The sequence below is a fragment of the Portunus trituberculatus genome, chromosome 48, assembly GCF_017591435.1.
Source record: "Portunus trituberculatus isolate SZX2019 chromosome 48, ASM1759143v1, whole genome shotgun sequence".
In the NCBI taxonomy this organism is placed as follows: domain Eukaryota; kingdom Metazoa; phylum Arthropoda; class Malacostraca; order Decapoda; family Portunidae; genus Portunus; species Portunus trituberculatus.
Window position 1 is genome coordinate 4,750,450 of NC_059302.1, and position 10,475 is coordinate 4,760,924.

General features: G+C 38.5%; 1 protein-coding gene across 1 annotated transcript; it reads right to left on the reverse strand.

The window, feature by feature from the left end:
* Positions 1-283: 283 nt before the first annotated feature.
* On the reverse strand, positions 284-7,424 carry LOC123498507 (ruvB-like 1). Its single transcript, XM_045245671.1, has 8 exons — positions 7,184-7,424; positions 6,970-7,098; positions 4,708-4,882; positions 4,363-4,565; positions 3,791-3,959; positions 3,264-3,462; positions 2,972-3,166; positions 284-756 (listed from the first exon to the last, which is right to left on the reverse strand). The coding sequence occupies exons 1-8, from the start codon at positions 7,322-7,324 to the stop codon at positions 597-599; spliced, it is 1,371 nt and encodes a 456-aa protein (XP_045101606.1). The 5' UTR covers positions 7,325-7,424; the 3' UTR covers positions 284-596.
* Between the last annotated feature and the right edge of the window lie 3,051 nt (positions 7,425-10,475).

A 10,475-nucleotide genomic window follows, 5' to 3' on the forward strand; every position in this document is an offset into this window, starting at 1 on the left:
CTGAACCTTGGTCTTTGGCCAGAAAATCTGAAGTCCCAGGGGCTTCATCTCCTTGTGCAGTGCCTCTAGACTGCCATTACCAGAACCTCCAGTGACTCAGCAAAGATTACTTCATCGGTAAAAACAAGATATGTAATCTCAGTATTGCCGACAGATGCTCCACATAATATTAAATTTGTTCTACCCAGTTGGAAATTTTAGAGCAGGTCAGTTGTTCTGTGGCTTCCCTGCATGAACTGTTTATTTCCTGAAGGGAATTATAGGTATTACAATAACAAAATACTTAAAAAAAAACTTTATTATATTTTTCACATCAAAGTCATGTCACACGTGACATGGTTCTTTTTTCAAATCATGCTCAAATCATTATTCTGGATGTTAACTTAAATGCTTGATTTTTAAAACAAAACTTGCATAGCAATTTTTTCTTGGAATGTATTAATTAACATGTTAGTCTATCTGATGACCATTTTTTTGTACATTATAACATAACCAAAAGTTATTAATGGGAACTTGTAGTCCTAAACCACATAATTGATCTAGTTATTAATGACATGTGCTTCTCAAGTATCCATTTGAAGGTCAATTTTAAACTATCATTTCATAAATTTTTCTGGGTTTTCTGCCAACATTTGAGCTGAAGTTTTTGCATCAATAAATAGATCAGCAGCTTCTCTTACGTCTTCTGCAGTCACACTCTCATTTCCATTTTGTTGTGCCATGACATTTGAGGGTGTGAGAAGTCGGACAGCATATCTGAAGTGATAAGTGACATCATAATTACCACTATTTACTGTTTCTTGCAAGATAGCTCACTTAAAATAAGATACAATGCCTCTTGAAACATTACCATGATCTCACATTTCTGACTCAATAGCCAAACTGGGAATGATATATTTATCTCTATGATGCTGCAGATGGTGGCAGTGGTTCCCTCTCCTTGTATTTGCCCCCAGGATATATGTATTCACAGGTAGGGATGGGAAACCCTACCCTTGAATAGGTCAGCCAGGTCCCAGGCTCTTTGCGGTGGTAATATATCACAAATAAGTCTACCTAGGTATAACACTCCCACTGAGCAAAAGAAATACAGGTAACTCGATTTACGTGTGTTTGATTTACGCGTTTTTGTTATAATGCGACCAAAAAAATATTATAATTAATTTAATTTGCGCGATCGGTTTGCTTATACGCGGTTTGGCCCAACCACATTTTCAAACTGAGCACTAGACGCAATTTCAAACTGCACGCCAGAGAGTTCAGCAGCTGGCCGATAGGTGGGAGCTCCAGGGCCGGATCCAAGAACCAGGTTGTTGTCTGTGTTGGTACAGACAACCTCCATAGCAACCTCCTGCTCACATACCAACCTTCGTAAAATAGCATCCACAAAGATTCGTTGCTGTTGGCGGGTGGAGGCTGGCAGCCCACCTAAATGTGCTCATTGGCTGCCAGGAGCTGGATCCAAGAAACTTTAACAACGTCAGAGCAACCCCTTTGCGCGAAATGGCATCCATGAATGCTTGGAGGGACGGTAACGAGGTTGCTCTCAGGTTGCTGGGAACACCACCTCTTGAGGTGGTGTTACTATCTTATACATGCATTTATGTTCACAAAATAACATTTCTATTAGCTTTTTACAAACCTTACCCCCAAGAAAGGATTGTTTTGTAATGCATAAAGTGAAATCTTACATGGAATACCAAAAAATAAAGCAGAGATGAGATCGGCCACAGACGAGGCGGAGACTCATGGCGACTCGGCTGCCTCTTCTTCTTCTTGTGACCCTTTTAGCTTGCGTGTTGCTTTCACCACAATATTTATGTTTCCACTCCTCTATTGCCTGCTATAATGGAGCATATATGAATACCGCAGTATTTCATTAGTAATTCACTATCACTCAGTGCCATGGAGTTGAGGTTATCCTCATGGCATGAGCGTATATGAATACTAAGATATGATATCCATTATAGCAGGCAATAGAGGAGTGGAAACATAAATATTGTGGTGAAAGCAACATGCAAGCTAAAAGGGTCACAAGAAGAAGTGGCCAAGTCGCTGCGAGTCTCTGCCTCGTCTGTGGCCGATCTCATCTCTGCTTTATTTTTTGGTATTCCGTGTAAGATTTCACTTTATGCATTACAAAATAATCCTTTCTTGGTGGGCAAGGTTTGTAAAAAGCTAATGGAAATGTTTTGTGAACATAAATGCATATATAAGACAGTAACACCATCTCGAGAGGTGGTATTCCCAGCAACTTGATAGCAACCTTGTTACCGTCCCTCCAAGCATTCATGGATGCCATTTCGCGGTAGGAGGTTGCTCTGACGTTGTTAAAGTTTCTTGGATCCAGCTCCCGCTCTTCTCGTGCCTCATTTGCAGTCTGCCAGCACTGAGTACAGACGGAATCTCTTCAATCTGCCTATAATTCACCAAGATGGCCCCAAAATGTCCTTCATCATCTTCTGCATGTGGGGTTATTTTTGATTAGTGGGTTTTTGATAAAGTGGTAAAGCTCAGAGGAAGATGGTGACTGACTGGTGAAGGCAGTGTCGCAGTGAGTGTTTTGTTTATGTATTATTTTTGTTGTTTTCTCTTATTATTTTTTGCTTTCTCTTATTATTTCTTACTTTTCCCTTTACTTTAAATACACTTCTAGTATTTAGAATGGTAAATAATAAAAACATGTTAATTTAGCCAAATAAATAGAGTATTTTGTACAAAATTTTTTGGACCACATCCCGCATCCCCCCTATTATCTATTGTTTCTTATGAGAATTACATGTTTGTTTTACGCCAATTTTGATATACGCAATGCCTCTTGGAACGCATCTATCGCGTAAATCGAGTTACCTGTATATTAATACCCTGTTATGACTATTGGCCAGGGAATAGAATATAATTACTTAAGTTAACAGTTTTGCATTGTACAAAAACACACAAAAGCATAAGATATACACTGTGAATTACTTGCCTGAGTGACGCCTTTTCTGCAATGCCGCTGAGTTCTTGTATGGCATTATTGTCAATCTTGATTCCTTCAGTCTGGGCACGGATCTGTATGATCTGAGCCACCTCGTCCTGTCCATAGGGTTTCATACGTACAATAATAATGCGATCAAGCAAATCTCTGGGAACCCCGTGTGCTGATACAACATCTCCTGTTCCTCTGGCAATGGAAATTCACATTACAAAGATGCTGGTGCACATGAAAAGAAAAAAAAAAAAAATTAAAGCATACTTTTAAAAAGTAACAAAATTCTTACTTGATAATGCAGCGACCTCTGTTGGTAGCGAAAATGACAATGGGAGCAATTCTGGACTCCAAAGTGCGGTGAAGGAAGGTGAAGCACTCTATGTCCAGCATGTGGACTTCATCAATAAAGAGGACACCAGGCACTAGCTCAGCAATGCCTTGATCTATGTATTTGTCCACCACTTTGTTGATTTCCAATCGAAGTTTTTCTAAGGAAATAAGAAAGTATTTCAATGGCTTTGGAACCTCATACTCTCTCTACTTATTATCTTATTCTTATGAATCTTCATTGACATATTAATCTCTCTCTCTTGGTGATCTCTTTCAATACTCTCATTATTTGCTATGTACATGCACATATATTTAAATTCCATTAGGACTGTGCTAACTTTCAAAGCATCAGTACAGTTTAGCTGGAATAAAGGAATGAAATAGCATGGAACAGGTCTGTTAGTCATCAACAAAATATGAGAAAAGACAGTAAAGAAATAAGGGAGGAAAGAGAAGGAACAATAGGAGCAAGAGATAACTCAATACCTGTTATCTCTGTCTTTCTGGGTTTCATGAGCTGAGACATCATGGAAAGGATATCTTGCCCTCCCTGAGGCTGAGCATTGGCCACATCCAGGTCATGAAGTGTCACATCTTGAATCACCTCCTTTTTCTTGTGTACATCCCCCTTGGGCAGAGGCACATACTCTTCTGCCTGCAACACATCAAAGCAAAGTTAGCTCAATGTAGGATATGCAAATATCCTTTCCCTCAACCCCAGCCATCCAGTGCTGGTGACTGATTATGGAAGGACCAACTTTTCATTTACAGTAGTATAAATACTGTTTGAATGCTACAGCAGTCCTTTTAGCAATAATGTATCATATACGGAAGTTAAGCAATTTGGGAAGTCAGTAATACCTGGCAAATATTTTCTTATATCTGGAGTATCGTTATTTACCAGCCAGATGTACAGAATGCATTTCTGACAGTATCTAAGGATTTAACTTATCAAAAGTCAAATTGCATCAGGAAATATATAAGTACAACAATAAAGTATTGACAGAAACAAACTAGTAAGTAAAATATTAAGCATTTTGTATATAGAACACACACACCTCTAAATCAAACTCTGTGGCATAGGTGTCTGAACGTCCCTGCCTCTTGACAGCTCCAGAGTTGGCCTCCACGTATATTACATCTCCTGTTTCCACTCGCTCCTTTTGTAGAGTTTCATAAATGCTTGGATCAAGCTTGAGCTGCTTGGTGCCTTTGGCTGTACGAAGCCCGATTATGACGTGGCTAACAGTCTTCCCATAGCCTTTCAAGTAACAAACAAATACAGTAAACATCATGGTTAATAGATTCAAAATCATCTTCCTTATATGGGGGTGCAATAAAGCATAAATGTATTACTGGTACATTATGATGTATGAATGGTCTTCATTAAAGACCAATCTCACCTCCCATGGGATTCTCTGTTTCCACTGGAGTGAGCTCTGTCACTTCCCCTTCATATACCTCCTTCACTTCCTTGATACGGAGACCAATAGCACGACGGAAGTTCTCCATAAGGACCTCTGTTTTCTTCACCTCAGAACTGTACACTTCAGACCCAACCATTGGGCAGAAAGGGACCTGCCAACAAGATGGTCTGAGAAGCCTAAACACAGCTAATTTGTTTAGTGCTTAGTGATGATATGTGCCTTGCATGAATGCCATAGAATTTACTGATAATAAGAGATTAATTTAACGGAAATCATAAAAAAAAAAAAAAAAAAAAAATTGCCAAATGAAAGTACCTACTATACTATACTGCTTGTATCATAAATCAAACCAATGACAATATAAAAGAACCTTAACAAATGTAGATGTGCATACTAATGGACTACTGAGGACATTTCAGTCTGGGAACCTAGCATTAGATGATCAAGGCCAACATATGCAAACAATTATAAAATTGATTACTTACAACTGATAACTTTAAAGCTACTAAATCATTAGAGAACTTATAACTCACATTACAAGATATAATTTATTACTCATTCTTGGAAATGACAATTGTTTAGTTTGTGGGAGAAGAATTTCATAATCACTTTGAATATATAATAAAATGGCCTTACTCAAAGTGCAAGTGCAGGTTACTAGTTGCACTCACATAGCCTCTTATATTTTGACAACAAAGCCACTTAATATTGAATTGGACTCCCATAAAGAAGAAAAATTACTTGAAGAAAGGCACAAAGGAGCAAAACCACTAGAACTTGATATGATAGTTTGATTTTTTATAAGGTTGACAACAAATGCCTTACATTAGTAACAAAATTTATTTTACATATTAAATTGTCAACATTTTCCTGTTAATAAAAGTAGTGGTTTTATTGTCATTTCAATCAATACACAGCATGTAATAAAAGTTTTTTGCAAGCATTTCAAGCATTTCTAGCCCTAGTTTACTATTGGAAAATTAATAATCTTATTTAATGGGAGGTGGTGAAGGAGCCTTGTAATTAGGAGGTTACATTATGTTAAGTTAACACATTAACCGTGTATTGGTACATCTGTGGCCCGAACAGCCCTTTCTATAAACTTTTGCAAACATGAGTATATAAACAATTTGTGTGTAAATTTATATTTTTTTGTGATTGCAGATGTGTTACAATGGTATCATGTATCAAATTAACAATGGTATGGTGTTAACTATATATGAAAAAAAAAAAGTCTAAAAGATGTATAAAGTCTTCTGAGACATTTTACTTCCAAAATATGAGCATTGCATCTTGTAACAGTAATCAACTGCATATGAATATTCCCCACATAGCAAATAACATAAATAAAGATTCCTAATTAAATGGATGGTAATAAGTAGGTTATAAATGTAAAAAGAAAAACAGAATAACTACTTATGTGGAATACTGGATTATTCTAACATATGAAAGAATATTTATGAAGAAAACTCAGCAACCAATTAACATAAAGCAAAAGAAAATTTCCTCTGTAAAAGGCAGTCAGTTCAATTTGTTGAAACAAGAAAAACACACTTTTCATAGTAATCTTAGATACAGTTTATATCCCTACTAACTCATATATGCTTCATAAAATCTACACCAAAGAATGAAACCAGAATAGAAAGAGTACAAAGTAAATGTAAGTGAAGTCATTACAAGTTGCACATCCAGTCCTACGGCTGATGATGTAAGCTTGTCCTCCCCGCTCGGAGAAGGATGTACCTAGTCTGTCTGTCCCGTCTCTAGTGGCAGATATGTGGCAACTATTGGCTTCATTTATTGTTTATTTCTATACTAACTAGTTGCAGTAGCTGTTTACAACTGTATCTTCTCTACATCACTATACCCAGTGCTATCAAGTAACATAATTACTAGTACAAGAATCTAGGAGGGGGAAGGGGCTACACATCATCAGTTCTGAGGTTATAAAATGCCAGGTTAACTTAGTTTACCTTATGGGGGATTGGAGGAGGAGGTGAAAAGAAACACTTGTGTAGGGAGGTGAGTCCTACACCTGTGTTTCTTTTCACCTCCTCCAACTTGTCTGAATGTCTGAACACTTATGGGAGATTGTCAACCCCCTCTCCTTTTGGGAGTTGCAAAATGTTTGAGTTAGTTTACCCAATGGGTTCCAGTAAGTAGGAAGGGGGCAAAGGAGGAAGTATTGACTAAAATGGCAAATTTCCCCTAAAAGCCGTCCTTGACTCCTTTTCTCACCTTGTTACCGAGCTCCTGTGCAAGGGCGAGGGCGATGGCAGTCTTGCCAGTGCCTGGCGGCCCTGCAAATAGGGCAGCTCGACCAGACATCCGCTTAGTGCGAATCAGATCCACCAGATAGCCAGCTGCCTGTGTAAGATAATGCGGTGATATTCCTGAATGTTATTCAATATACTATCACTATTTACATGCAAGAGTGGCCATGTGTGCTCACCTCCCTGGCCTGGGCCTGCCCCACCAGCCCTGCGGACGAAGGCTCGGCGGTGCCATCTTCTCTCAGGCCAAGGCCCTTCACGTGTGAGTGAGCGTTGATTCGCTGGGTCTTAGTTGTGCTTTTGACCTCTTCTATCTTCATTGTGGTGGCGTGGTGGTGTGATGGCGTGCGGTTCTTCCCGCGTGGTGGTGTCGGTGGTGTTGTTTACACGACCAGTGCTGCCACCTGCCGCCTGGCGTCACCACCTCTCGTCGTCTTGGCAACGATATGCCTGCCTCTACTTTCTTGCTAAGTCGGGACTCCTGCTGTTTACTATGATTCTTACCGATGAGAGTCAGTCCATCTTCTGCATTCTCCATTAAGAAGAACAAAGGAAAATAACAAAACTAAAACAAAAAAACAAAAAAACGAAAGGATGGCTAGTTAGGAGTTCCGCTGCTTTCATATCTTTGAAGATACCGAATTCACAAGCTGAAATGTTTATACTGTACCTGTATGTCAGATACGTTTTCAATGCAACTAGACATCTTCATCAATTGCAGTGGCCGGAAATTGCAGATCATGAATATTTTCTTTCTAATGATTATCTAATCTTTCTCCGGTAGTGAATTCCAATTAATGTTTGAGACCATCTAATTTACATAGCCTACCTATTTATTTATTTATTTTTTCAACTGTGGATAGTGTCCTCCTGTATTTTGCCCACCCATCCAGCCACCCAATCAACTGAGTCCACCAATCCATGCACACACCCCACCGTATACCTAAAGCCTCATACAACCACATTCATCAACCTATCCATCTCACCATCTACTATATCTTGGCCTACTCATCCATAAATTTAGTCCATCCACCCATCTATCCATTGTTCACTGACCCTTCCCTACTCATTCATACTCATCCATCCAACTACTCCACCCTGAGAGCCTCACGAGGAATTCGTATTAAGTTTCGACTCTCTTGTTGCAGCCATACGAGATTGATTCGCTCCCTTACTTGACCCTTTTCACTGGGATAACCAACGGACAGTGGTCCTTATCGATTTTCTATTTCTGCAGGAAATGATAAAGAAAAGATCGTGAGCAGCAGACAGATTTAATGAGATATAATTACTCAATCATATGATTATGGATATATCTATAATTAGAGTTTCATATATAGATGAGAAACATTTTATTTACTCTTTTGCTCCATTGAAATGTATAAGGTTAAGAGAGAGAGAGAGAGAGAGAGAGAGAGAGAGAGAGAGAGAGAGAGAGAGAGAGAGAGAGAGAGAAATAATTCCATTAGATGCCGCAACAGCTTAGGTAATACGGCACCGGTAGGGTTAACGGGAGAATGCTACATCTCCCACCGGGCAACTAGGTTTGGCAAGGATTCGCACGAGCCGCCTTAACCAACCACGCCACCCAGCCCTCTAGAGTCTAGACTCTAGCGAGAGAGAGAGAGAGAGAGAGAGAGCAATACATACATACAGCTCATATAGCGGTTCATTAGTTAGCTCCTTCAAGTGTTGTGATCAGTGTTGCATATCACCGGTGTCCTATACATCGATGCTGTGATTAACTATACCTAAAGGTTTACCAGTAGTTTCTATGGCTATTATAGTAATAGCCATTGTAGCCACCGTAGTTAGGACGGTGGTGATGATTTTGGTACCTCCAGGGACTGTAAGAGCGGCGCCTTTTGTACCAGCCCCAAGGTTCAGGGTCAGGATTTGGCAGGGATGCTGACTCCCATGCCAATAGACACAAGATGACTACCACAGTCACTGACAGTAAACTCGTCTGAAAAGATATTAAAGTCATTCAAATATTTCTTGTCACACCATTTCAATTTGTTTCTCCAGTAGGTCTGCTTTTCTCACTCTGCCATTATAATGTAAGAAAACTAATGTTGCCAAAAAAGTAGCAAGCTTTATGCTTATGACAAGATAAAACTTCGTACGAACTACTCTTAAAAGAATTAATGAGTAAGAATAATGAGTAAACATTTAATAATTTGTTTGATTCTTTGTCCACACTTTCACACTTTAACATACGCTCCTTGATTACTAACAGTACCATCCATTTTGTATTTGCAAATTGTTATTAGTTTATGTATCGCTTGAGATTATAGAAAAAAAAAAAGTAGCTGTCACTCATATCAGCGTGCTGACGGGAAGACTTTTCATTGGTTGAAAAAATACATCAGCTGAAGGCAGTGATGTTAAGAGAAAAAGTCTCCATGAAAAGGAAAAAGAACCGAAGAAAGACTATTATATCGTCGAATACAACATTAAACTTACCAGTTTCATGCTGATACAAGAGGTGATGCAAAAGTGAGGTGGGGAGATGGATGTGCTGTGAGTATATATACTGTGAGAGACAGGTGGGCCAAGATCTGTGCTGGAAGGTCATAGACACAGGGATACCTTGACTTACCAGGACAATAGAGGTTTCACTTCCGTACAGTCATATATATGGTATCTTGTAGATCCTGGGTGTACGTACTTACCACAAAAAAAAAAAAGAAAAGAAAAAAAAAATAGTGGGAAAATCATCAAGATTCGTAATTTGAAACTTATTTTTCTCTTACAAGGATTATCTTCTATGAACGCGATCAGATTCTCGTTTGTAAGACAGAATCGTATGAGACTGTCAGTATAATTGCATCAAAAGAATATTAAAGATAAAAAGAGTCGACGAGAATTCGCTCGCAGGAAATGAAGACAATGGGGAAATAAGAGATAATGACTATGATATATGTCATGAGCGCTGCGTACTGCCGAGGTCGTAGACTCATCACAACTCCATTATTAAGAAGCAGAATACATAGGCTAAACACACTCAAATATACACATACACAAAAAAGAAAAAAGATAAATAGCATGAAAGTAGCTATACTTTTTGGTCTTTAGCCAAAGGAAAACCAACATCAAAATAGGTAGATAAAATATAATCAATTCCACCTCTCAACTGATCTGTTTTCTTTCTTAATACACTTTCCTGAGAGTTCAAACACTTGTTGTGATAAAAGTTAACTTTTTGCACTATAAACTTAAAAAAGAAAAGGGTAAAAAGCTAAGTAAATAAATCCCCTTTTGAAAAATCTTAATTTTCAAACATTTCTGCAGTCATCTTTTCATTTCCCATTCCCGTCCCACCTTAGTATGCCACTGGATGAGTATTAGTTCAGGGAATCTATTATATAAAAATTCAAGTTTAATGGAATGGAAAAAAAAAAAAAAAATGTAGACGCTAGAGACATTTCCGATCTCACTGTGGTTGAAACTGAACCATAGCTTTGTCTT

Bases quoted from the DNA above. Each gene is read 5' to 3' on its own strand.
- LOC123498507 (XM_045245671.1), bottom strand. From the start codon at position 7,324: ATGAAGATAGAAGAGGTCAAAAGCACAACTAAGACCCAGCGAATCAAC. The intron at 3,463-3,790 runs GTATTGAGTTAT...TTATTTCCTTAG, and splicing joins CAGAAAGACAGAGATAACAG to AAAAACTTCGATTGGAAATC. The intron at 757-2,971 runs GCAAGTAATTCA...TTATCACTTCAG, and splicing joins GCAGAAAAGGCGTCACTCAG to ATATGCTGTCCGACTTCTCA.